This window comes from Coturnix japonica, chromosome 7 (assembly GCF_001577835.2).
Source record: "Coturnix japonica isolate 7356 chromosome 7, Coturnix japonica 2.1, whole genome shotgun sequence".
In the NCBI taxonomy this organism is placed as follows: Eukaryota; Metazoa; Chordata; class Aves; order Galliformes; family Phasianidae; genus Coturnix; species Coturnix japonica.
Window position 1 is genome coordinate 18,902,440 of NC_029522.1, and position 27,090 is coordinate 18,929,529.

The 27,090-nt window shown below is 47.1% G+C and overlaps 2 protein-coding genes across 3 annotated transcripts in view; one reads left to right on the forward strand and one right to left on the reverse strand.

Annotated features, from left to right (window-relative positions):
• The window catches only part of OSBPL11 (oxysterol binding protein like 11), a 28,953-nt gene extending 26,147 nt beyond the window's left edge, over window positions 1-2,806 (forward strand). Inside the window, exons 13-14 of one of the 2 annotated variants that reach the window (XR_001556590.2) lie at window positions 860-2,031; window positions 2,193-2,806. Coding sequence is in view for 1 of the 2 variants with exons in the window: in XM_015868697.2 (XP_015724183.1) it covers window positions 860-937 (78 nt within the window). In the remaining variant the exon portion in view is untranslated. Of the gene's footprint in view, window positions 1-859 lie in introns of both variants that reach the window. The other variant, XM_015868697.2, reaches the window with a different exon arrangement.
• Window positions 2,807-3,156: 350 nt separating this feature from the next.
• LOC107316805 (TGF-beta receptor type-2-like) lies at window positions 3,157-26,705 on the reverse strand. Its single transcript, XM_032445924.1, is given in 8 exon segments — window positions 3,157-5,493; window positions 8,054-8,181; window positions 8,875-9,016; window positions 9,184-10,145; window positions 12,056-12,258; window positions 13,985-14,135; window positions 26,320-26,623; window positions 26,625-26,705. Coding segments are annotated over 8 exon segments (2,184 nt in total). The 3' UTR covers window positions 3,157-5,280.
• Window positions 26,706-27,090: the final 385 nt, after the last annotated feature.

The window sequence follows — 27,090 nt, forward strand, 5'->3', positions numbered from 1 at the left end:
TCTGATTTACCCTTCATTTCCCAAACACTGTGATTTGTTTCCCAATTACTCTGAAATTAAATGTTTGTCTGTTTTGCAGTTATCTCTTTTTTACTGAGCGCTTCTCCACGTCACGTGAAAAGTGGCTTCATTTGTCTATGTTCTATATAAATAGACTGCCACAGTAAATGCCTGAAGAAATTAATCAGCAGTCCTAATTGAGCTCATGTTATGGCTGTAATACAAAGACAAATAATAATTGTTAGCAGAGAATGAAGAGGTGCTCACTTTCAGCTTTGAACTTATTTTCTGGCACGTTGAGTTTTGGATGGAGGTTATTGGCTGGGCTATTGAACAAATATTGCAGTAGTGGTGGTATTAGTTTTGTATTCAGGCTTTTAACAGGTTGAACTGCAGGCTGTGCAGGAAGGACTACTAGTATGGTAACTTTTGAAATAGACATCATCCAGGTGATACTGTACGCATACAGATGTTAAGTGTAAAGCAGAACTATGTGATTTCCAGGAACACAGTTGGGCTGTGTTAGAGCTGGTAATGGTTGGTTGGTTGTCCCTTTGCTGGTGTCTTGGTTTGGCTTTTTAACAAAATCTGGACCATGGAGTTGAGAAGAGTGTCTTTCTGTGTGGGTTAATTGCCAGTGCAGTTAGTTCCTAGAGCTCAGCTGTGGCTCAGCTGGAGTCGTGCATGCTCTGAGGCAGGCTCAGTAGCCTGTGGTGTTGGTCTCTGTCTTAATCTGCATGACATAAAATTCTAAGTGATGTCCCTTTGTTTTTTTCACAGCTATTGGTGTTGTAGTTGTACTAAGAGGATTCTGCTGAGGCAGTCTCTGTTGTAACTGTATTTTCTCTTTAAATTGCAGGGAGATGGATGGGTTTATCATAAACCCCTTTGGAGAGCAGCCTCTGCCGTGCAAACTCAGCAAACGGACGCTAACTAGAAAAGCTGCTTAAAGATGAGTTTCCCATTTCTGATATTCTTTTTCTGTCTCTCAAAATGCAGTAATCACACTGAGTGTTCCCTTTTTATATAATAGCGAAAGCTTAAATGAGCATAAGGAAATAAACTAGGGCACTTTAAAGCTATTCAGAACAAGGTCGTAGAGACAAACTTGCCAGGTACACATTCAACTGACTTGCTTTTTGTATGATCCCGAAGATTTTATCTGACTTGTGTAGGAGTCTTCTAATTAGGTCTGTCTGATTGCAAAAGCTGCCTAACAGAAGGTACTGTTTGGTTTTTGGAGTGACGTGGGAACTTCTTTCTACAACAAGCTCTATTTAATAACTGAAGTATTCTCAGTACCCGTGTAGACAACAGCAACCAAAAATTGCTGCCTTTATGCCCAGCATTAGACCTTCGTTGGCAAAAAACAAACAAACTGGAGAGGTGCTTGGAAGATGTGCCTGAAATCAGTGTTAAGAACCAACTGGACTGTGGATTGTGGGAACTTCTTTCTTCAGAGAGAATGCGTGCATGCATCGGAGGAACATGGAGTACATATAGAGACTACCTTTCTTTTTTTTATGGATTTATAAAGGCAATTAGAATTGTAACCATGGAGAAATTTTTTTTCCTCTGAAACATTTTAATATACTTGAAATAATTGACTTGAATGGAAAAAGTAATTTGAACACTTTTCAACTCCTAACTTTATTAAATCTTCGAGTAACCTTTTTTTTCCCCCCCTCCTGTTGTGATGTAATGAGGTTTGGCCTTTTCCATCTTCCCTTCCGAGGACTGAGGCTTTCAAACAGAACAGAAAATACACAGTTTTGTATTTAAACTTCTCGACCCCGTCTGATCATCGCAAAGGTGAAGTATCAGTGTTACGAACTGTCCTTTGGGTTGTTTTGGTTTCTCTCCTGTGGTGTCATTCAGAACAAAGCAGTGAAACGTGACCTGTGAACACACAGACTTAGAGGTTTTGGTTTTTCATCTTAGATATTATTAAAAACAGCAAAACAAAGCTGATAATGCTGAAGGCTGGGTATTGATTTGAAACTCCATCTGGTATCAGGAAACCGTATTCAGGTACAAAAACATCCTTTTTTTTTTTTTTTTTTATAACTATTTTAAAGAATTGCTGGCAATTAAGATTAGTACTTATTATGGCTTTCGTTATTGTTGTAACTACGAGCTACCTTAATTTTTTCCGACAGTGGTGCCTTACTCTGTTTTTTCTTCTGATGTAGTCTTCCAGTCAGTGTATATAACATTATCTGCCACCTCCCAGCCATGGCAGTGGCTGCACCTGATCCATCCTCATGAGAACTCACAGCTTTTGTGATCTGGTAAGATGTTTTCTGTGGAGAAGATACAAGTGTAAGAGTGCATCAGAAGGTTTAAATCATCACGTTAACTTTAAGACAAACTCTACATTGTGCGAAAAGAAGTTGGATTTATGCACAACTATCTTAATTTTTTTCTTGAATTTCTTTTTGTTTTTGCTGTGAAATGCACTGAGATCTGAAGGCGAGTCGTAGTCCCTTTGTGAGAATTGGGGGTGGGGGTAATAAAACTACAAAATGATTGGTTTGTTCTGTTTGCTTTACCTAGAGATCAGGTGGCCAGGAAGAGTAGATTGTTGTCTTTCATGCTGGAGGTATGTCAGGGCTTTCGCTGGCCCTTATAGCAGGATATGTTGGCACTGTGCACTTCAGTAGGAACCGTATTCTCCAGCAGAAGAATGTGTTTTGGACCCCGCTGTCTTGTTTGTGATGTTCTATACAATTACCCTGTCTTCATTTTTGGATACCTACTGGGCATTTTCATGTTCAACCAGGAATAAAAAATATATATGAAAGCAGTGGGTCTGGTTTTTCCTTGTCTCTGAGTCTGCAGCCCATCTGGGCTGTGCTCCTCAGGCAGTTGGAGCATTTGGGGTAGGAATCACGGTGGCAGAGCATGAGCTTTCTCAGCTTAGGAGTTCTTTGGTACCTGCACTGAGCTGTGGATAGTAGAGGGGAAGAAAATAAATGGACAACACTCCACGTTTCCTGGCTGTTTTCTCTCTGCCATGTAACAGATACCCTTTAAATAAACAGCAAGGGTGGTGCCAGGTCCAGCTGGTTCCTGCTGGGATCACTGCAGCATTAACTAGACTGACTTCCCTGGATTACACTCAGCTGATAAACTTGTCTGTGTTAGAATACAAACCTGTGATTCAGCTGCTGAGCTCTGCCTATAACTTTGACTTGGGAGTTTGTCTGAGAAGCTCCTGTGTTCGGCCATGAACGTATTTGTATTCTTTGTATAATATCAACCAAGTTATTTCTCTTCCACACTCATCTGGTGTGCCTGTGGTTTCGTGCTAAGAAAGCTGTTACTAATTTTGTCATGTAGAAACAGGCCGGCCCTGAAGTAGTCTTAAAATATGAGACGATCCCTTTTAATGTGGGAGCTGCTAGGAAAATAACATCTTCCTTTGCTCAGATGGTCACAAGAACTGGAATGACTTTGTGATGTGGGATTAATAATGATGCAATTCTTTGGTTTCTTCTGGAAACAAAGGATGGGATTGAAAAATAGCTGAAGAAAATTCTAGCCGCTGAATATCCAACTCAGGTTTTGACATTTATGTGATTCTTCTAAGAGCTGCAAGTACTCAGCAGACTAATGTGTATTTTTAACACTGACCAGATTTGATTCTCTTGCATAACTGCTGTTGTTTCCGTCTTGTACCTTCTGGAGTGAAGGGAAAAGAGATCACTGCCGCTTCCTGTGTAGGTACTTCATAGAACTACAGTGAGTTGAATGAGGAGCGTGGCAAAACATAGGCTTTAGCCTTCTGTTCCTTTCTTTATGGTGTGATTCAGCTCCAGTGCAGTTGAGCAAAGTTCTTGCTTGCCCTTGCTAATTTAGGGCTCCCTGAGACTTTAACAGATCTTGGAGCCCTCCTCGGGGCGTTCCCTGCTGAGCATGAAAACTGAGTGTGATGCATTGCTTGTGTTTAATGCATGCATTCAAGTATATGATCTGGAATATGTGATTATTGACTTGGTTTTCACTGTTGGTAGTAATGGCCATTATTGGAAGCTAGAGTTTATTTTCAGTAAAGCTTCTCAATCTGTTCCCCTCTGTGTGCCTGAAAGCCTGAAAGCCTTCTTTTGAGAAGAAATCTGCAGTGTTGAGCCTAAAGGGAGGCCTCCTTCTCTAGGGTTTCCATTTCAGCCTTCAGAAGCGGAGGAGCAATTGTCGACTTGCAGTTTGCACCAGTTGATCCCCTCCGTGTACCATTCACCTCTGTAAGACCAGACAGAGACTTAGAAAGCCTCTCAAACTGAACTGGGAAGAAGTAGTAAATATATTCATTGTTGCTGTGTCCAAACAACTTGATGCAAGTTTGCGCTCAGTGGTAAAGGAAAGAAGGATTTGATAGCTTAGAGGGTGTTTGGTGTGAGAAAAGCTGCCGAGTGCCCCTTGTTCCTCCTGGGCACACAGGGAGCAGTCATTAATGTGTTAAATGGGACTGATGTTAGGTGTGTGTGCAGAAGAGTGCTGCTATGGTGAACTGGAGAAGGTATACTTCAAGGGAAGGGGCTCACTTGAGCACTCTAAGGTGACAGGAAGGAGCAGCTGGACGTGCTGTGCTGGCAAGCAAAGCATTCCTCTTTCACATTATCCTGAAAGAACCTCTGTGTAGGTGCACGTCAAGCATGGGCTTGCAGGGCTCCTTGGCAGCAGTGAGAGGTTTTATTACCTTTTGCCCACAAGAGTGGAAGGCTTAAGATTTGTGCAACGCTGTGGTTTGCTGTGGTGCGACTTACCTTTCTCATTCGGTTAATTACCTTTCTCATTCAGTTAATTGCCTTTCTACTGCACAGGCTGCCTTGTTTGGTCTGGGAGTTATGGGGAGTAAAGGTCCTGGCTCTGTCTGATGGTCTTTCTTCAAGTTGAGTAATGCTGTGGAGGAGGGGAAGTAACCGCAGGAAGAATTGGCCAACACGGTTGTGTTGGCAGTGTTAGTATGGTAGGATCTGGTTGGGGGTGGCTGGGAAGGGCTTCCAAAGACAGGCATGGAGTTCACGTGCTTATTAATAAAAGATTAAATGTTATTGTGTTAAAAAATAATAAAAGGGATGCTTTGCACCATTATACACTTACAATAAGTACAAAATCAGTTCATATATACTGTTGCACTTAGACATAAAAAAAAAAACCAAAGTATAGATTCCACAGTTCAGCCCATCAGTGGGAGGAAACAGATGTAATAAATAAGTTATGCACTAGATTGCAGTTCCTTTCCATGGGACTCTCACGCTGAGGCTTCCTGCTGCTGCATCACGGCGTGCTCCTGTTCCCATCGTTGTCCTGCTGCTCCCCACCCGCAGAGGCTGTTTTGCCGACCTCGTTGTCCATGTTGTTGTTGAGGATGTCGTCGCAATCCATCTGCGCCATCAGGTTGAAGCGCTCGGCCACACAGTGTGCGGTGAGCCGAGCCTCGGGGTCGTGGTCCCAGCACTCCGTGATGGTGTCGCACAGGAAGCGCATCCCCTGCGGTCAGAAGGGTTGGCGTTAGGAGCTGAAGGTGGGAAGAAGAGGAGCGAGAAGCTGATCTAAAGCTACCCCTAAAGGTAGGGGAACCTTGAAGGTAACTTCAGAGTTTGAGCTTCGTAACCTGACTTTGTTTCAGCAGCTTTCTCAAAGGGCAAACCACGCCAAGTAGTTCGGTGCTACAATGAATTGTTTCTCACCACAAAATCATGTCTTACGTGGCATTGGGTGCTCTTCAGCATGCTTCAATACATTTGGTTCCTCTGGATCACAATGGTTATAATGCCCAGTAATGTCTCCCTTCAGAAAATCACACAGAGTCCCAATGTTTTAGGCTCAGGGACAGAAGTATTGAGCTGGTGCTTTCCCCCTTTGAAGCTAGCAGCAGCAGCAGCTATGTTGAACCTTCCCTTGACTCTATAATTCCTATCATGTGCTTTTTTCATCACTGACAACAGACGTTGCGACACAGTGGAAAAATCATTAATCTAAATAAAGCTTCATGTTTTTTTTTCCCCATGCTTTTGTGCATTTCAGCTTGCAATTGAGAACCCAGAAAGATGAAGGTGAAAGAACAGCATGAGTCCTACAGCGATGTACTGCACTGTCACCTGCCCTGCTGACCCTTCCCCTGACCTCGCTGTTCTCTGCTGAGACTCATTTGGACCAAGCCTTCTACAACGGATATGGATAAGAGAGAATGGGAGTGTGCGGTAATACTGACAGGGGGCGCATTGCAGTGCTCCTGACAGTGCTCATCTGTTAGCCTGGCTGAAAGGATTTGAGGCTAATTAATTAGCCTCCAGAAATGATCTTGTTTAACTGAAGTTTTGTCAAACAGAGCTGTTATATTCTTTAGTCGTTAGACCTTCCTGTGCTTACAAGAAGATCATTAGATCTTCTTGACCCTGCAATCTTGGTGTTTACCTGCAGTTAGCTTTGTAGATGTGGTGGTGCTCCTTTAGCTGTGCATCTTGTTATGCTTGCAAAGCAGGCTTAGTGCAGGGTTTGTGCTTGGTAACCTGGGTTTCTAGGTGATGCTGATCCAGCTGTAGTTCTACAAGTGTGTTTTTAGCAGCAGTACTGAGTTCAGCTTCTACTGCTCTTCCTGCCCTGCACCAGCCCTTTGGTTGTTCCAGTGCAAGTGGGTGTGAACCAGCTCTAAGAATTTACTTCACTGAGAAAACCCCACTTTTCTTAATAGTAGGGGGTAAAGTGAGGTGGGAGTATGAGCATTAATGAGTTACTTGGGCCGCTTTGGGGATGAAAGTCTAAATTGGCCTTGTTGTGCAGTTGGCAAACTGTTGTGTTGGGGCTACTGATGGGCAGCGCTCTGGATGGGTCAGCTGCCAGGGTTCAATGCTGTGACCCCAATGATGTCAGCTGGTAATCCTAAACCAAGGCCCACTGCCTTTGGCCCTCACTTCATTGAGAAGGAGACCTGTGGCTGAGATGCAGAAGTAGCATTTGGAGCTGTGCATCCCCCGGGTGATGGGAACAGAGAATCACAGAATGGCTCGGGTCAGAAGGGACCTCAGATCATCTCGTTCCAACCCCACAACGGGGGCAGGGCTACCAACACCTGCGGGTGCTTCCCTTCACACCCCTCGCCTTGCTGTCGCCCTGCACATCCTCCTAAGCGTCAGAGCCAGAGGACTTCTGCTGCCTCCCAGCAGATGGTGCTGCCCTACGCTGCAGCCTGGGAAAACAACGTAAAGCCGGGTCTGTAGGGCTTTACATTGCGTTCGACTGATACCAGAGCCGAGCTTTCAGGAACGCTACTGACAGCCCGAGCCTTTGTGCTCTTTTTCCTGCTGTTTCAAAGTTTATCAGACCTGGGAGGTGAACATCTGAGATGAATACTCAGAGGCTTCAAGCGTGCAGCCGAGCTGATTTAAGTTCTGTATTTTACTACACAAAAGAAGGCAGGGCGAACCCGATGAACTCTCTGATAAATTCACTGATGGGCCAACAGAAACCACAGTCATTAGATGCTGCTTGCAGCTTTGCTTGGGCAGGTGCTGCAAGTCTTTGGACAAACATGGTTTATAGAGATAGAGGGAACGCATGGCCTTCTAAGATCTGAGCTAAAGGACAGTGAAAGGTTTTCCCTTGGGAAGACCTGAACCCAGCAGCTTCCCTGCTGTGAGCTTCACGTGTGTCTTCAGGCTGTTTCACTTGCTGCCTGTATTCCCCTTTCCTTGAACAAGTGGAAGTCTTTTCTCCCATGTATGAGGTTCAGGATGACCTCTAAACTTCAGACTCCTTGACCAAGTAGGCAGAAGCCTGGATGCTCCATTTTGATGTGCTTCAGCATCCAGAAGGTAACTAAATGTTATTACTTGGCATTCACAACTTCTGCTCTTGGTCACTGATTCACCAACTGTGAATTCTGCTGTACCCCTGGCTGTTGGCTTTTCTGTACTGGGGAACTGAGTCTAGGGGAGCTTATATGAGCTCAGCCAGCTACACTGATTTGATGGTGGCTATAGTGATCTTTTGGCTGGGTCAGTGGATTGGGACAGGGTGGTTTGCCTCTGAGCCAGCTACTTTTCCTTACCTGGTGCACCAGCCAGCTGCTAGGGATCTCAGGCCGCCCTCTGCCGTGCAGCACGATGTCTCTCATGGTGTCCACACAGGGCTGCTCCTGCACTTTTGACCCAAAAGGCAGCTCGTAATTTTTTACCTCTGCAAAGAAGCAATGGCAGTATTATAGGGTGGTTTTCATGTGCTTGCTGCAGTGCTTTGGTGTGTCCTACTGGGTGAGAAGAGATAGTTTTTTTTTTATGAGTCTGCATAAATAAACTGATCTGGGAATAGTTTAGAATTAGAGTGCAGAAGTGTAGCACCAGGTTTTCATCTAAATGTTGTTTTCAGAGAGAGGACCGATGGACTGCTTGACCTCTCTCCTGAACTGAGGATGTGTACTAGAAAGAACCCCAACATGTCTGCTCCTACCTCTGTGACCAGCGCTAGGAGATGGATGGCTCCAGTGTTGTGGCTGAGTAAAAACCACTGTATGAAGCCACTGTGATACCAGGAGATGCCAGGCCTGACTCAACAACCAGCCTTGTCCTGGAGACCTCCCTCAGCCATCCACCCTGGTATGGCTTTCTCCATCTGCAGCCAAAGATGATGTGATCACCTCTGCTGATCCTCGACCACAGTGCTAGCCCCCTAGGTGGGTGGCTGGGCAGAGGTAGGCCCTAGGTGAGGTCTGTCACCGGCTCTCAGCAGCCACCTGAATCCAAATCCTGTGATGAACTGCCCTGCATTGGGGTGGAGCACCATCACCATCAGGGACATGAGTGGATGAAGGTCCCTGTACATAGAAGGAAGGAGCTAAGAGGTGCAAGACAAGCCTGGGTGTGACTTTCCTACCTCCCACCACTTCACATCTGGAGGCCATCTCCCACAGAACAAGGGCCATGGAGTAGACGTCCATCTGCTTGAAAGACTCCAGATCTTCCAGGTTCACCCTGGACTCCAGGACTTCTGGAGCCATGTACCTGGCAGTGCCCACCTGTTCGCAAAGAAGAGAGGTTAGTAGGGGCTGGGGAGCACATGAGTGAGATCTTATGCTCCAGATGGTGGTGTGGTGGCAGCCCTATTTGTAAAGGCCACGTCTCCCACCCAGGGCCGTGTATCTGATGGCATGCCTGTCCAAGGGGTGCTGATTTTCATACTCACTTGCCCACTGTTAGCAAAGTCATCTGCCGTCAGCGAGGGGTCGAGGCGTATGGCAATGCCAAAGTCACAGATCACGCACTCCTGCTCGTTCTTCACCAGGATGTTGGTGCTTTTGATGTCCCGGTGGGCAATGGGGATTTTTGGCCGGCCGCAGGCGGTGTAATCGCTGTGGAGGTGAGCCACCCCGTTCACCAGCGACCCCGCCATTTTTTGCAGGTCCATCCAGCTTAGGATGTGTCTGGAGAGATAGTCCTTGAGGTTGCCCCTGCTGTGGTAGGCGGTGATGAGCCAGTACTCCCTGCGTGGCCCCGAGCCTCTGTCCTCAGCTGTGAGGAACTGCAGGACACTGTCATGCTTGAGGCTGGCGTCCGTGAAGATCTGGCTCTCATTCTTCCAGGAAGAATACTCCTCACAGGGAAAGATCTTCACCGCCACTGTCTCATACTGCCCTGAGCTGCTGTGGTTCAGCTTAGCCCTCCACACCTCTGCAAACTGCCCCTTGCCCACCATCTCGTCCAGCTCAATGGGCAGCAATTCTGTGTTGTGGTTGATGTTGTTGGCACAGGTGGGGTTCATGGTGGCCGGGCCGTCATCCATCAGCACAGACAGCTTCTCGTCCCTCTCTGCAGCCCTGCCCGGCTCTGGCAGTGCCGGACCCTGCGCCTGCTTCCCAACCCAGCTCTTGGCTCTCTTGCGTTGCTTCTGCGTGCGGCAGAGGTAGAAGATGACGGTGATCATCACCGCCACCAGCAGTGGCGGTAGGAGGCTGATGGCGGCCACCGGGATGACCTCCTTGCTCTGCAGCATGGAGTAGCCTGCAGGGAGGGAAGCACGGAGGAAGGAGCTGCCTTGAGGGGCCCGCGACATCTTGTTTTGATCGCGCGTAGGAGGAAAATATGCAGGGTGGTTAATAAGGCGCAGCCGTTCGCAGGGCGGTAATGCAGGCTGCACACAAATCCCATCTGAGCAAAGAGTAAGAACCCAGATGTATGCAATTATTAGAGAGCTATTCATTTTAGTCCTGGAGTTAGGGCCCGTTTGTCAAGTGAAGGTGTGGGAGGCCAGCACTGCACACCAGGCTGCGGCCTGCACCTCGGTGCAGCCATAGTGCTGTCACACTGCTGGGGTGTGGGGGGGAGCTGGGCCCTCCTGCCTATGGGGATGGCACAGAAAAACCATGAGAGATGGTACCCGAAAGGAGCATTGCTTCAGCACCATCTGAGTGTCACAGAATGGTTAAGGTTGGAAAAGACCCCTAAGATCATCTAGTCCAACCATCAAAGTATCACTTATCATCGTGGTGCGGCACTGGCACTGCCTGGGCAGCTCCCTGTTGTTTCATGGCTTTTAAGCCCATCTGCCTTCAGATCATCGGAGGGGGGAACAAAGCCCTAACCCTTGCGCAACGTGTAATTGTGTGATGCTTTGATGTTAGCGATTCCTGGAATAAACATGCTGACTTCAGTAGAGATATTCAAGTAAAATCTTACTCAGAGGTTTTCCTGCCAAGTATAATAACCCAGGGGAAGAGGGATAAGAATCATTCCATAAGCAAAACTCTTGCTGCTTGACCTCAGTATGTGCAGATCATAATTCAGGTTCTGGAAAAACAGAGCTTTTTGCTATTTTCCTTGGCAAATCTGAAGAAACGTGCTGCAGCTAATTTCTGCGAGGCTGTGAAAGCGTTTCTAAAATAGGCATCAGGTTCAAACCACAAGATCAACCTAAACTGATATAAATCAATAACTAACTCAGGAATATGTTTATTTTGGAAAGTGCGAGGCCTGGATATCACCTACTGCTTTAATGGCTTTTCCCGATGCTTCAGATCCCATCTATGAAACTCTGAAGTAAGAGAAGAGACTTTTAAGGGCGTTGTGTGCATGAGTCTTGAAAGCAGGAATTGCTGCAGATTCCTTCCCTGAGGATGCCCTCTCCTGATGCCATGGGGGGCTGCAGTGCAGCTCCTGGCCCCACTACCTAGAGCGGCAGCTGCTCTCTGTCTTCCCTGCAAACAACCACAGGGCTCAGCCCACGCATTGCCCAGCTCTGGGTTTTGATGTTTTGCATGCTGGTTGGCACAGGGAGACTGTTTGTGAAAGTCTTGGCTGGGGGTGGCATTTCCAATGAGCCAGTTGTCGTTTTGGTGTGAAATTATATATGCTGGCACCAGCTTTGGGATTAGACTATCTCTCTCTAGAAGCGTGTGTACCTGTTATGTTTGGCTCAGCAAGCTGCAAAGAACTGCCAAATTTAGCATCATTCGCTTCCATTAAAAGTGGCTTGTTTGTTCTAAGAATTTGCATTTTATGTGATCTTTTTTTCCCCCTAGCACTGCGGAAGAAGCTGTGCTGCTGGCTTGCAGGTTAGACTTAGCCTCACTTTCAGTGTTTCATGAATTGCAGAGAGTCACAGGGCTTTTGCTTTGCCACTGATATGGATCAGATGCCTGATGGGCACTGGGACAGATGTGCTCCATTCAGAGCTACAGAGGTTTGGACAAGACCCCAGAGGTTCAGGATCCAGTTAGCAGCTTTCCCAAAGCGTGTGACCCTCCCGAGGAATAGACACAAGCTGCCTCTTAGCAGGAGTGGATTCACAGCTCCTGTCGGACCTGCAGCCATCTGCAGGGAAATGCTGCATCGGAAGAGCATTCCCAGCACCACCAGCTGCTGGGTGCCAGCCCTGATGGGCACCAGGGGTTACCTTGGGTCTGCTGGCATGGGATGTGTTCAAGTGTGATTTTTCTTTAAAGCCTTTGGAGCATAGACTTGTTCTGGGTTACATCAGCTTGGCTTCCAGCATGCGACTTATTCATCGTTAGCACTGAGTGCTCCTCCTCACTTCAAATAACATCAGCAAAAGTACTCACCATTGGTATGATTTTCAAAGATAAGCTTATCATTGCACTCCTGCTCATCCACGCAGCCGCAGATGTAGATGATGCCATCCTCACTGGGCTGGTGGGTCATGATGCAACGCGAGGTGTTGTAGTTGGGGACCATGAGGTTCTCTATGGGGCGGTGGGGGTTGTGGCAGAGTGTGCTGATCCTGATGCTGTCGTTGTCCTGTCTCCTGCAGGGGCCAAATGAACCAACAGAATGTTAGGTTAGTGGCACAGCCACCCACAGCCACCAGCCCATCGTCAGCTGCACGTCATCTGAACCCTGTGCTGATCATCAGTTCTGTGCCATGTATGGGAGGACATGTTAGTGGTGGCTCTGATGTAATTCTCATTATATGTACTTTAGAGGGGATTTATTTAATACTTTTCTCTTTTCTCCTCTCAGCACGTGTGTTGGCAGAGCTGGTTGGCCCTGTCTTGTTTCCCGGGGCTAATTGCTGGTGCAACAACATCTTTGCATGACTGCTTGAGCCTACCTGAGGGAGAAGAGCCCTTGGGTCACCAGTGGGGACTATTTCACAGAATAGCCCAGGTTGGAAGGGACCTCAAGGATCATGAATCTCTAACCTCCCTTACACAGGTAGGATCACCAACTTCCACATTAGATACTAGACCAGGCTGTCCAGGGCCCCATCCAGGCTGGCCTTGAACACCTCCAGGGACATTCTGACATTTCACCCCCCTAGAGGTGGGATGTACTGCTGGGAAGGAGAGCTGAAGCAGGGCTAATTGGGGTGATTCACATGGCTTGAAGGACGACAGCTACACCAGAGCTCAGAAGACCCTCACCTAATGTGGATCAGCTTATCTCTTGTAGAGCCAGTGAGTAATTAAGAGCTAACAAGGAGCAAAGGAACGGCTGCTGAGGTGGAGTGCCATTGCAGACCATTGTTTCTGGAGGGAGATGGAAGTACAGATAGTTTTCACAATTCTTTTTGAGTCAGCTGGGATGTTGGAAATAGAACTGGGGGAAATAACCTCAATTTGTCACCCTTTTCCTGCTGGAGTGGGTGAAACATCCCTGTCCTCTCTTCTTCCCATGTTTTCTTGGGTCTTCTTTGGACTTCTTTAAGGTCTCCTCCGTATCTGTGCACAGGGAACTTTGGGGCAGAGGCAACATTGTTTGTTTGGGTTTCTTGTTGGTCTTCTGCTTTTGTTATTTTTTTCCAGTCCATAATGCAATAATTACACTGAAGTAAAAGTCTACTGAAAGCCAGGCAATCCAGCATTCACACTAATTAGCAGGTTGAGATAAAGCCTAGCAATATGTGCTTCCTGGATTTCACTCTGGTGGCTGAATTAGAAGGAGAGAATCACTTAGGGTAGACCCAAAATGCACTTTAGTTTTAGTTTTGAGACCAGAAAGTTGGAGGAGGCGCTCACCCATCTGGGTGAATGCTTGGTCTGAAATGCCAGATCACATTTCCTTTCCAGGCACTTCCAGCAAAAGCCAATAGGGCTTTTCACTGGGGTTGTTTCCAATGGCCTGGTACCAGCGTAGATGTCCATACCCCAAGTGGGGACAGACCTCTGGGGCAGCAGCAGCTCTGCATCACTGCACCTGGAGCAGGCTTTTCCCAGCCTGATGCAAAAAGAAATCACAGCTTTGGGTATCAGGTCTGCCAGCTTTGCACAGCAGGCTCAGCTTGCAAAGCTAAATTCAGGTTTATGTGGGTACAGAGGAAATATGGCATGGTTGTGGTGCTGTGTGGGGCATACATATGCATAAATTTATTTAGAAAACAAACCACTCTTAATTATAGGTAAGAACCAGTTGCATCTCAGTTGTGATTGCAGTGGGGGAAGCAGAGAAAGCCCCTAATGATTTTGATGGCACGGGGTCCCCACAGGCACATTCCCACCAACCAACCCTTTTTCCCCACGCCCCCAGCTCACCATATGGCCACGCAGATCTCAAAGGGGTCCTCACAGTAGGAGTTGAGGTTGCAGTTGCTGTAGCACACCTCCCGCTCACAGGCTGGCGGCGTGGAGTCGCACCACTTGCACAGGTTGGTCTTCAGGCTGCGGCGCGCACCAGCACAGCAGGCTGTGGGCACAGAGGACAGCAGTTGGGGCCACTTTCAGCCCTCAGTGACTCCCCTTCTGCATGCATTTGTTCTACCCCACTGCTCAGTCCTACGTGTTTTAGAGGATGGCAAAGCCTACAGTGAGCTGATGCAACTACTCTGGCCCCCATGGAGGCAGCTCCCTGCAGACAGGAGCAAGTTATCTCTATTTTTAAAGGAACTATTCTTGGTTAAGGAATAAATCCCAGCTAAATTTAAACTTCCTGTTTCAAGGCTGCTAGATGTATTTTTCTTTTGACTTTTTTCTTTCTTTTTTTTTTTTTTTTTTTAAGTGAAACCACTGAATAGCTTACATAGAAATACATGCTAGCATGGGCTTGATAAGTAGACTGAGCAGCACACAGATAGGAACCTGAACTACAGCCACCACTTTGCAGAAGCGTGGGCCATCTGTTCTTCTTGCAGTGAACTTTCATTGCAGGTAGGGAAGGATTGCGTGGGAGATTTTCCCTTCATTTTGGGATCCCAACACAACTGGGCTGCTCCATGCTGCCCTTGTTGCCAAGGTTTATCTTGGGCCAATGAGGCACAAAGGTCTGTTGGTGGGACAGCAAGGATGGTCACTGGTACATCCATGCCTGCTGGTCAGTGTCCTCCCCTTCTGCCTGCACTACCCTCATTGTTCAGCACCCACTGGGGGGTTTGCTGTTTATTTACTCATTCCCCCAAGGCTGATATTTACTTATTGATGTCCAACAGGATCATGATGAGCTTAGAGTCGGCTGCATTGCGGAGTGAGGCAGCCGGGGGGGGGATGAAAGAGTTAAATATGTAAACAAGAGCCAGAAATACAGCAGTAACCAGACAAAACTCTTCGGAGACAAATTGTTCTAAACTAGCTCAGCCCTCGATGCCGTTATCTGCAAGAAAGGTCAGAGCAGGAATACATCTCTTTTTTTTCTCCTCCTTATTCTCCCACTAAAACTCAACCGAAGCGCACAAAGCCCACTGCGAGTTTCTCCAGAACATTGTGTCCTTGAAGCACGAGCTCGTAGGTACAACTGAGCTGCCACATCACTCGTCTTGGCCATGATGAGACCCAGATGAACACTTTCAATATTAATACGCGGATGATTTAATAAAAGCTGCACGAGCAGTAAAAGTAACAATACGCTTCCATAAAGGGGTTCCAGATGTTGCCAAGGCAAATGCTAAACATCAAAATACAAACTTCAAAAAAAAAAAAAGAAAGAAAAGAAAAAAGCTGGATAAGCAAAACTTGGAACAAACTATAAACTAATTAAATGTGGGTTGCGTTTTCAGAAAGTAAATTGAAGCCATACGGATGTGATGCGAGCCAATAAATAGTACAGTTAGTTAGTCAAAGTTACTGTGGAAAGACAGTTGGGAAAAGGGTTTGAAGTCACCGATGAGGTGGGCTCCCTGGGAGCTTGGCTCCCTATCAATAGGAAGGCTTGTTCTGCTGCAGATGAGAATGGGATCGAGTCTTCTGGTATCTATAACCAGGGCACCAGAGATGCTATGGGGAGAATACTAAATGATTTTTAAGTAGGAGGAAGGGAAAACGATGCCAGAAGTGCCTCCCCTATGGCAGCAGCAGGCTGACAGCACCTCCTGTGCTGACCCCAAGCAGGGTGAATGAGTGAGAAGCAAGCTTGAGTGTGAGGAGATGGAAGCTCAGTGTGTTTGCTATGAGGGCAGAAGAACTTTGGTTACAAAGCAGTGGCGCAGGCAGGTGATTTGCCCTGCTGCAGGGCTGAAGGAAAGGCTTCGGTTCTCAAATCCTCTCTGCTGTGCTGTATGCTGACAACCCAGCACCAGATGGGCTACAGCAAAGGCACTCAGTGTGAGGTGCTAAGGCTCTGCCCAGCTGCCCCCTGCACTGGAAGGCACCAGAAGAGGACTTGCTCAGATCATCTCCACATGAGCTTCAGGCTGTGCTCCATCTTTCAGTAGTAAATTGTCCTTAAATTATATTTGAGGATGAGACTGAGGTGCAGCAGGGACCTTCGGGCAGGTCACTGGGTGGCAGCTGGAGGCGTGGGTGCAGCATGGAGTGCTGGGCTCAGCCACAAGCCCTCTATCTGCTCCCAGCTCAGGAACGGGCTTTGTGCTGGGCTGTGGTCCATGGCCAATGACACGGCTCTGCAATAACAGAGCCGCTCATAAAATTGTTATGAGAACAAACAAATTCCTTCCCTGTTATTTACAACGCTTGTTTCTACTCACTCACTGTCCCGTGTGAGGTCTTGTCCCCATCACTCCCGAGCTGTCATGGGCAGGATGCAGCCGGGGAATTCTTACATCCCCAATTTCCAGGGGAAGACGCACAGAGCTGTGCAGCCTTCTGGCAGTGTCCGGTGTGAGCTGCCCAGCAGGGCCCTGGATTTCCTGCTGTGGGAGACCAAGTGGAGGTAACAGACCCACTATCCCATTTCTTGCCCCTGTCTGGCTTCTCCACAGACAATGGCAGCGCTCACACAGCACTGGGTTCAAGGGAGCAGCTCTGCCCTCAGGCCCTGCATCGTCCTGTGTAACAAATACTGTACTTGGCAGTGGGCGCGTGGAGCGAGGAGTGAGCCAGTAATGTTTCCTGGTGAATAGAAAGGGGTTGATTCTGATTGCATTAGACATCAGTGCTTCCCAGTGCCAAAACAACGTGCAGTATACATTTCTGGTGTGTTTGGACATTCTTCAAACAAGCTGGAAACCGACTTACTCTACCGGTTATTTTTTCCTTTGTGAAAATAACCCCTTAAATGATGTGTTTAGCAAATAATGCACAGTGCCATTACAAGGTGAGTTGGGTATGGATTGTATGAGAAGGCTTCTCGGATCTCTTTCAGGTGCCTGAATGACATCACGATCTAACGTCACCCTGGGGAGATGAGCTCAGCCAAATGCTGCCTGTCCTTCTGCATTGGTCATTTCCAGTGTTGCTGGTGTACCTCCTGCAAGTCACCTACATGGCAGTGCAGTGACCTCGTGCTGCTTTGAGACTCAGGGATGTTTCATGGTGAGGATGTGGCCAGAGAGGTTTCGTAGCATCAGTAAGGTTGGAAAACACCTCTAGTCCAAACATCAGCCCATCCCCACCATGCCCACTAACCGTATCCCGTGGTGCCTTTGCTTGAAAACACCCAGGTTTGGTTTTTGTTTGATTTCAGTCAGCAGATGCTTTGACCAACCTGGTCTAGAGGGAGGTGTCCCCACCTATAGCAGAGAAGTTGGAACTAGATAATCTTAAAGGTCCTTTCCAACACAAACCAATTCTATGACTCTGTGATGATTCTATGGCTTTGCCTATGGGTGAGGATGGAGCAAGCCACGTGCTCCATCTGCTCTCAGAACTGCTGGGATCCCCCATCCTCTGGCAACCACCACATTCACCTTGGTCATTCTCGAGGCACTGAAATCAAGCAGGAAGCGTCCCCTACAGGACAACTCCGGCTCCCTGCCCTAGATCCTGCTTTCCACCACTCTCTGCTGGGGCTGGGAGGGCTGTGCGGGCGATTGTTGCCCATCTTGTGCTCTCACTCGTGTTTAAAAACAACAACAGCTCCACTGACTCATAGATCCTACAGCCTCTGAGTCATTTTTTATTTCTGGATTTTGCTGCTCTGCCCTTTGCAATGAGGGGAGCTGCAATGAGCACTCACACACACAAACACATCAAGTTCACATTTGTTTTTCCCCTATAAAAACAAAACCATTTCCATACCATTAATGAAACAGAAATGATTTGACTTTGCTTTCCCTGGCTTTTATTTTCCATTGTATAAACTGTGCAGATGAAATAACGATGGCTGTAAAGTAAACCTCTCTCTCTCTCTCTCTCCCCCTTTTTTTCCCTTTCCTTTCCCTTTCCAGGCAGCTTCTTTTCGAAATAGCAAAGAGTCACTTACAAACTTGGCCCCAGCGCTGCGCCGGGTGGGATTAACCCCTGCATCCCCAGCTCTGCTCCCCTTCCTGCTCACACTGTGAAGCAGAGGCAACACCAGCACCAAGGGGTGCCATAAAGCAAAGTGGGGCACAGGGTCAGCAGGGAAACATTAGCAGGGGAGCAATGTTCTTTCACTACGAGAAAGACATTGAGGCCCTGGAGCTTGTCCAGAGGAGGGTAATGGAGCTGAGAAGGGTCTTAAGGGGAGCCCTCTCCACACCATCCTCACAGCCACTGCCTGTGCTAATTGATGCCACATCTCATCTCACTCCTGCTGCTTGCAGGGCTCTTATGCTATTGCAGAGCACCCTGAGGACAATCAATGGGTGGCACTGCCCTGCTTCCTGGAGCAGCAGATGCATCTGGTTGTGTGAGTATGTGCTTGGGAGAACGGGATGGGATGAGAAGGGAGTGCTGTACCTTGAGCATTGCCTTCCAAAGACAGCAAGACCAGTTTTCCTATTCGCCCATCTCACACCCCACATCTCTCAACACTGGTCAGATGTTTCTCCAAAAGCCAGTGGCCAGGCGGGCTGGTGACACAGCTGAGCTATCATTGCTCTTCCCGGACTGGGTGATGTGTTTTATATTATTTCTCTTGGATTTATTAAGCATTATGTAAGCAGCTAACCAATCCCGCATGCTACGGAATCGCTGCCGATTTCATGTCAGTGGAAAGTAAACAAAAAGCGTTCTGAAGTGGCAGAGCCGAAATTCATTTCCACGTTCAAAGCAATCCTTGGAGGATTTCCCCATCTCCTCACCACCACTTTGCATCCAGGAGCTGCTGCAACCCATTAGAAAAGAGATACGGAAAATTTACATGTAGCACACAACAGGCTGGTATAAGCAAGTCCTCTCTCTTTACTCTCTGCACAAAACAGTTAAGGCCAATGTTATTTTACTTAATTATTTTTAAGCATCTTTCTGGATTTTGTGATACTCCTTGAAATGGGTTTCTCTGGTGTGTTTCTCTTTTAGGGAGGTTTTCTTTGAATAAGAAAACTGCTTGCTAATTGTACCTGAGGTTACAGAGCTCAGCAGAACCCCATCCAAAACAGTGGGGAGGGCACTCCGTACTGTGCTGCTTTGGAAGGACTCTGAGCATTAGGTGAGGCAAAAGCAATGCCTCCATCAGGCACTGCTCAGTGTATGCACCATGGCTCTTCCAGGAACCCTTCTTGTTGGTGCAGTGGAAACCATTCTGGCCATTAATGCTGGTTTGCACAAAGTGAAGTTGAACTGAGGATGGAGCGACTTTGGATCAGGTGAAATGGCCTTGCACTGCTTTGTTTCCTTGTTTTTTTCTCTCTGTCTTTGAAACAGTCGTTGATACCTGACAGTATCCTTCTACTTCTGAGCCCGTTTAGCTGTGCATGTACCGTGGAATCATAGAATGTTACCTGCGCTAAATCATCACCCAAGCCAGCTCTGGGGAAAGACCCCAGATCCCCATAGCTGAGCCCAAACCAAGCTGCATTGATGTGGCTGGGTTAATGGACTGAGGTGGGGGCTGCCTGCTTCCAAAGGTGCCACCAGCATTGCCCACCGATGACAGGTCAGGACAGAAGATGCCTCCAGGGGCAGGAGCATCCTCAGAGGCATCCAGATTGCAGCCCTGGAGCTGCTTTGGGCCCAGCTTGTCCTAAGTCACTGCAGATCCAACAAGAGAAGAAAGAGCTGCAAGTCAGCTATAGACATTGCTCTGCCTTTGACTACTGTAATCCAAGAAAAAGGACTGCACAGCTCTTTTTGGTTTGTTTTTACAATTCTCATCATATTATGCTCAGTAATTATCTTTGTATATGCTTCACAGGCTCCGCAGGAACCTGGATCTCTGTGGGTAGCTGGAAGTGCAACTTAAAGATATCATCCAAATAGGTAAACGTGTCAGAAACATAATCTGGGTCACATTTGGGCAACAGGGTTTGCTCTATTTTAAGTGGAAATGGTTTGCTGATGGTTTAGATGAACTTCCTGAGGAATTTGCAATTCCTGGCACGCATTCGATTTGCCATCTGTTAGAAGAACTTTGATGAGTTCACAAAGAGACATTCGACCAGAGCTGCTCTGAGTGTTTCGGGTGGGCTTTTGTGATGGACCAGTTTGCGTTGGTTGGGTTTGCCTTGCTGCAGTTCCCTGGGTGTTTGAGGGAGCAGGGCTGAGCTCTGGAGTGGGATACGCCCATAGCTTCCCACCAGTGCACCACCACCAACACATTCCTGCAGTACCTGTTCTTTATGTCTGCTAACATTATTGTGTAACATTGAGTTTTGCCCTCATTTAGGCCAGATCTAGCAGTCATAAAGTGCTCTGTGCTGTCAGAAGGAACTTCAGCTCGAGGCTAGCATAGATACAGATGTGAAAATCTTTCTTGTTTTTCCTAAAGCATCCCTCCTGTAGCACCTAAGTAGGTAAGCTGGTCTGCTCTTTGTGCCCCTGGTGGGAATGTCTGCCGCCATCTCCAACCAGCACCAAGTGCTATTTGACATATTAAAGACACAAAAGGAACTGGGCTCCCCCGGGGATGCTCGTACCCTGAGGCTATTTGGGGGAGGATGATTAATTCTGCTGCTCATGGCTCTGTGTCACTTCCCTCTGTATGGCAAAGCATCTTGTCTGCTCTCGTGCAATGGCTGGGGCTAATTTTGGGATAGATTTAGCGTGGAAAAAATACTTTAGGCAACAAGACAGCAGCTGATTCAGTCTCGTCCAGGCTGGACGCTGGTGTTCAGATGCTCCCAGGCAGCAAGTTCTCCAATGACATCAGGCAGATCTCCCTTGTCATGTCCCAGCTGTGCTCCATGGCTGAGCCAGACCCTTGGCTGATGGGACACCGCCGCTCGTTCTGCATGAGCACAGGCACTGTGGTGTGGGATGGCTGAAGTCAGGAGGGACTGGTGACAGTATCTCCACCCTGAGTTGCTGCAAGGACCACATATCCAGCTTTGACCACATCAGGAATCCCAGCCGAGGCAATGGTTGAAAAGGTTAGTGGGCTCTGCAAAGTGGCACCCAGCACCAGCTCTCTGTTGCAGTTTGTTTCTGCTGATAGCTGCAAATTGCAGGCTGGAAATGTTGAAAAGGCTTTTCCCCTTTAAATCTTGACTCCAGCTGTAAACGATCCTGTATACTCAAGGGCAGCACTCTGGTGAAGGTATGTTCCCAGACCTGCCTGAATCCACGTGGGCAGTAGCCAGAGGGAAGGTTGCAGGGCACAGCTGGATACACTAATTGCCCCACAGAGGAGAGGCATTTGCTGTGGTATAAATCAGCTGCCTCTTGTCAGGCATGTTCCTGGCTTATCAATGGAAAGCAAAACACTACAGTGCAAGAGCTCCAGGAAAGGCCATGTCCTGGAGCAGCGTAATCGGTGGGAGCAGGGGCTGCAGAGGCGATTACAAGATAAGCAGACTCTCCCACTTCTCCTAAAAGCTTGACAGCTACCAGCAGCTATAGCAGGAGCATTTCAGCCCTGTACGGACTCTCATTAAAAGAACCAAATTGAAAAAAAAGAAACATGACTCCAATGGACCTTAGAGAGCCTTTCTGGAGGCAGGATCGCAGTGGTCTCATCCTTTCAGCCATCCCATTGTTTCTCTCTGAAGATCCCTAAGAAAGTTATTACCCACAGTTGGGGTCCAGCACTGAGAAGAAATTGTAGCTCTGCCCCATGAGGCAGGCAGCCATTGCTGGTGTTGTCTCCCTGCAAATTGGGCCTCTTCCTATGTGAGGCTTTCACTTGGCACATGGTGTGAAGCATTAGACATGGAAAGAGCAAAGTGTGGGAGCTGCTGATTTCATCTCTTTGGTGGGACTGTTTTTTTTAATAGCAAGATGACATGTGGCACTTCCCTGAAAACATGACAGTCCATGGGAGAGTTCACTCGTTTATGGCAAGCTACAACTGTGTGGAAGCTGTCTGAAAGCAAATGTTACTGCGAAGAGCTCTCACTAAGGGGAGAGGAAAAGGAAATCAACTTGATGGAGCAGTATAAAGCTGTAGAGACAAGCAATAGTGTTGAATACTTCCTCAGAATAAAAGCTTCCAGTTAACAGTTTTTAATGCCAATGATTGCTCTCCACCTATTTAGTGAATACGTGGGACACATCTGCTCTGGACTTCATCTCTAAGAGGAATAATGAATATCGTGCTTGAACCTGTTTACCACCAATACACAAAAACGTCTTTGTGATCATGGAGACACACTCATGGACAAGTTGGATGGGGCCCTGGGCAGCCTGATCTGGTGGCTTGCAGTTCTGCCTATGGCAGAGAGGTACGATTTTTAAGCTCTTCTCCAACCTAAACTATTCTGTTGTTTTATGACCACTATCTAATACTGATAACAGCAATAAGAGTAGAAATTGGCTTTAGCTTTTTCAGAAAACAATGTGTTTTAATTTCAAGTGATGTGGAATTATATCTCTAAGTGGACTTTTTTCTGCAGACTTAATTTAGATGTACACTGCTTGAGTCTACCTAATTTGCATCAGTGGGAGAAAGTGCAGTACCAGATTTGGTGAAGCGTGAAGGTGAATTCAGGATAATCCATCATGCTTCTTGCTTAGTCTGCTGCCAGTCACATCACTGCAGAGGATTCTGGTTTTACAGTGTCAGGGCTTTCCTTGTGCTTTTCCCTTTACTGGGGGATATGTTGCTCCAAAGTCAAAGCAAAATGAGATGCTTGAGAAGCTTTGTTGTAGCCAGCCCTGCTGCTATGGTGGGTAGAACTCAGTTCCATACGCTTTGTGGCTTGGGAGAAGGGCTCTGTTCTTTGCTGCTCCAGATCAGTCTTGGACTGCTGCTTGGACCCCATTCTGCATATGCATATATCTGCCTGTGAAGTGGAGAGTGACCCTTCATCATCTTCTCCCTTGTCCTCTCGCTCATTCATACTTGACTCTCTGTTCCTGTCTCTGAACTGTTGTTTGTTGCTGTGAGATCCTGATAGCTCCCCTGCCTGAGGAGCTTGCTGGCATTTTGGTGACGGTGCAGCCCCTGGTTTTAGCTCTGGTGACCTTAGAAATAGGAGACCAACTTCTTGAATGAGATGCCTGAAGAGCCTGGGATAGGTCAGAGAGGTCTTGAATGGATCAAAAGCCAGAGATGTTTCTATGACAGCCCTGGGTCTCCCAGTCATGATTTATGAATTACGTACAATCTATGTGTTTAGCAAAAGAGGCTCAGTGGGGAAACAGGAACTTGTTTGTGCAGGCAGAAAAGAGCATGTAGCTTCAGAGAGCCACCATCCAACAAGAGATATCACCTCCAGCTCTTTGTGGAGCCATCGGGGTGCCATGTGGGAAGCAGTGAAATAGATGGCAGAAAACATCAGGATGTGTTAACGAGCTATTATTTTGATAGGAGATGGTTAGAGGAAAACAAAGACCAAACCCAAAAGTTGGGAGCAGCACATGTAATTTTCCCTCTCTGAGAAGCTGGATGTTGGGTTATGAGTCAACTAAAATCCATGCCGTGGAGCACTGACTTGTGTGGCCACAGCATGATGAGAGGAAAGGTGACTCTCCTGAGCTAAGCAGGCAGGAGGTCTGTGTTCCCATCCAGCTCTGGGCAGAGACAACTTAAAAGGCAATGGAGAAGTGGGAATGGCATTGGATAGTGCTGTGAGCATAGAATAGGCCTCTCCAGTACCACATCCTGAGGTATGACCACAAGCCATCAGAGAACGTGCTTGCTGAAATTCCTGGACAGATGTTCCCCTAGGAAACGTCCTAATTATAAATTTGAAGGCCAGAGCATTCCAGTGTACACAGTGCGGTAACCTCATATCCAACCTGTGACTTTTGGATGGGCAGTGGTCTATCTAGGAGATAGTCTTGCAGTTATTAAAGGCTTTGAGCAACAAAAACCTACTGCGTTCTGAGTCTAAGTAATGACCTGCTGGAATAACTTTGCTATGTTGTGATCTAACACAAAAACACCTAGTTTCAGCTTTCAGCATGCATATCTTTCTTCTCCTTTGTCTGATGGAAGAGGAATTCCTCTGCCAGAAAGAACCTCTCCAGGAGCTTTCTGTAGATGATGACTAGCTCACCTCCCAACTCCCTCCACATCAACTAAAGGCAGCAAAATCTGTGAGCCTCCTCAACTGTAGAACAGGTTTTCTCATCCTGAATGATCCTTGTATTTTTTGTTGGAGGTAGGAAGTGAAAAGGGCAATCAGGGAAATGCATGAGCTGAAATTTCAGCCATTTCTTAGGCTACAGCCTTTTTTTCCATTGCATATGGGCCAAAGAAGTCAGATACACTGTTTGATGACCATGCTGGTGATTGAAGGGTTGGGAATGACCAGCATGGAGCCCATAGTTATGTCTCAGCAGCCCTGCTGTGACCCCTTAGAGAATAACATCATCTCCAAGGATGCTCAGTTGGCGCTGGGGGACCTTTTCCAGGATAACCAGACACTATATGGCCATTTTCTCTGTGGTAATTCCTAAATCTCTATGCTAAGAGGAGCTACTTTACTGCCATCACCAAGCCAGTGCTGTCACTCTTTGCAGGGAGGCTGGATAGCTGTGGGGATTTGCTGCTGGAAGAACAACTGAATGCGTATTTTCAGCCATTTTGGGGAACTTGCCGTTCCTTCCTCTCTCAATGTCAAAGCAAAGTGGGCCCCCGGGGTGCTTTTACTGTCACAGAGTTACTGTAGTGTTGATATTAACACTATACTCGATGGATGGGAGGTAGCTCCAGTTAACATATATCTTTGTTGAGCAAAATCAGAGAGAGAGAGAGCCTTGGCTTATTTTTTCCCCCCATACTGAGACAGATGTTGTCATCGTATCATTCACGTAACCTTTCAAATGAACTTAGTAATCATGATATGTTTTGGTTTGGCTTCTTTCAGATTAAAACCCTGCCTTTTAGAAAAAGGAAACCATAAGTTAAATAACTCCAAAATTAGGTATTTCTGAAGGATAATTAGTGGTCTTCTTTCTTACCAAAAGCAACCCAAGGCTGCTCTTTAAATAACGCCTTGTAGTAATTCCTTCGGTGCTGCTCCGAATGTGATTAATTTAGCAGGATGTTATCAGTATAGCATCCTACACTTCAACCCATGCTTTAGGGTATTATCTGCAGTAAGGACTGCTGTGTATTTCTGCAACGTTTTGAAAGTTGGCCTGACCTTATGTTGTAAATCCCCCTGCATGGGGCTCTCAGCTTCAGAAGTCGCAGCAAGAGTTGTGTTTGCTACAAGGAAATTACCAAGCAGCTGTATTGTTTCATTCCCCATTTCTGTAGATAGGGGGACCCATGGAAAGTGGACGCAGATGCAGATCCCTGCCCCCCGTTGTTTCAATTGGATGCAAATATACAGGCGCTATAATCCCAACGCTTCGTTGCTTTGAGCAAAAAGCAGTTTTAGTTGCATTGGAAATTTTGTACCGAGGGGAACGGGTCTGTGTTTGGAAAAGGGCTCGCTGCAAACAGCGAGCAAATATATAAATATCTACTATATAGGGATATATGTGTGTATACACATACATCGGTGCTGTATATACAGAACGGCACGCACACATACTTAGGACATGTGTATATAACACTCCCTGTTATGAAACAATCATCGGGATATAAACAAGAGACTTTAGACCTCGGATGGGCGCATTTTCAAGTGCTGCTGGAGGGTTTTATCTGCAGTCCTGAAGAAGTGCTATCAAAACCTGAACAGGGTACTCATTACAAAGAAATCTTTACGTAAGTGCTAGAAAGGTTTGCTGAAGAACCAGATGTTGTTGCAAGGACAGCTCTCCTCCCCCTCCCCGCTTCTTTCCATCTTTAATAGTTCGATTAATGTTGCACATAAACCCGGGCTGATAAAACTTCACCACATCTGGACACTGTTGAGGCCAGATCATTTCACGGTGCACTTTGGTCGCTTTTAATCTTCCTCGATAAAGTAAAAGCTTCCACCAAGTCATGCTGACCGACGTACAGATTTCTGCACTGTAAACACTGACATCTGGGAGCTGCTCTCGGCGAGCACGCAGCGGTCTCTGCCGAGCCAAGCGCTCGCCCTTCTCTGTATGAGGAACGCACAGCTGACGCTATCGGAGCAGCACTGCGATCAGATCACTGCAAAGCTCTCCACTACTCCCAACCCTCCACCTAATTGCTGTCAGGGGAGAAGTCAACGATTTGCTGTTTTTCTGGAGGAAGGAAAACTAAACAACCTTTCTGCTTAACACTGCCCAAGTAGAAACATTTCTGTACTCACAGAAGGACAGCAGCAGCAAGGAAAGCAGACCCGGTCTCCTCCAGCAACCCATTTTCTGGACCCAGAAGCCCGGCTTCAAGCTGTTGACCCGTCCATCCTTCTTCCTCTCCGATGTCAACCCCACAGCCCCGAATTCATGAGGCTGCTGGCTGGGAAGGCGGATCCAAGCACAGTGAGCCCAGCTGTGCGTGGGGTCCGCCCAGGAACTGCAGCTCATGAACAAACTCAGCCCAGCTCTCCTCGTGAAATATATACAAATATGGGAGGGGGGGAGCTGGGGGAAGAGCTCTGGCTCTGGGAAAAGTTTGGTTTTTCCAACTGTGGAGTTGAGCTGCTCTGAGCAGCCCAGGGAGCTGTGGAGGGGACCTTGTGTCTACTGCAGTCATCTAACCAGAGCGGCGTGGGCATGGCCACAGACCTCTTCCATCTGAATAAAACACGGAAAGGAATGCTTCACTATTCTGAGCTGCATTAATTCACTAATTTTTTTTTTCCCTTTTAGAAATCAACTCATAAGTAAACGACAGTGGTATATATCTTTAATGGGAATAACTGGAGAGAATACGGCAGCTTCTATAGAAAGGTGGCATCGCTATGAGTTCAGCCTAAAGTAGGTGTTTTCAAGCCCTTGTATCCTGATACATTTTCCTCAGTCATAGCCTAAAATAAGAACACAGAGCATTTAAATCTTTTACCCCAAGACCTCAAACTTGCTTTACCCCCCAAAAACAGGAGAAGTATTACCCTCACTCACAAAGGTAAAGTCGTGAG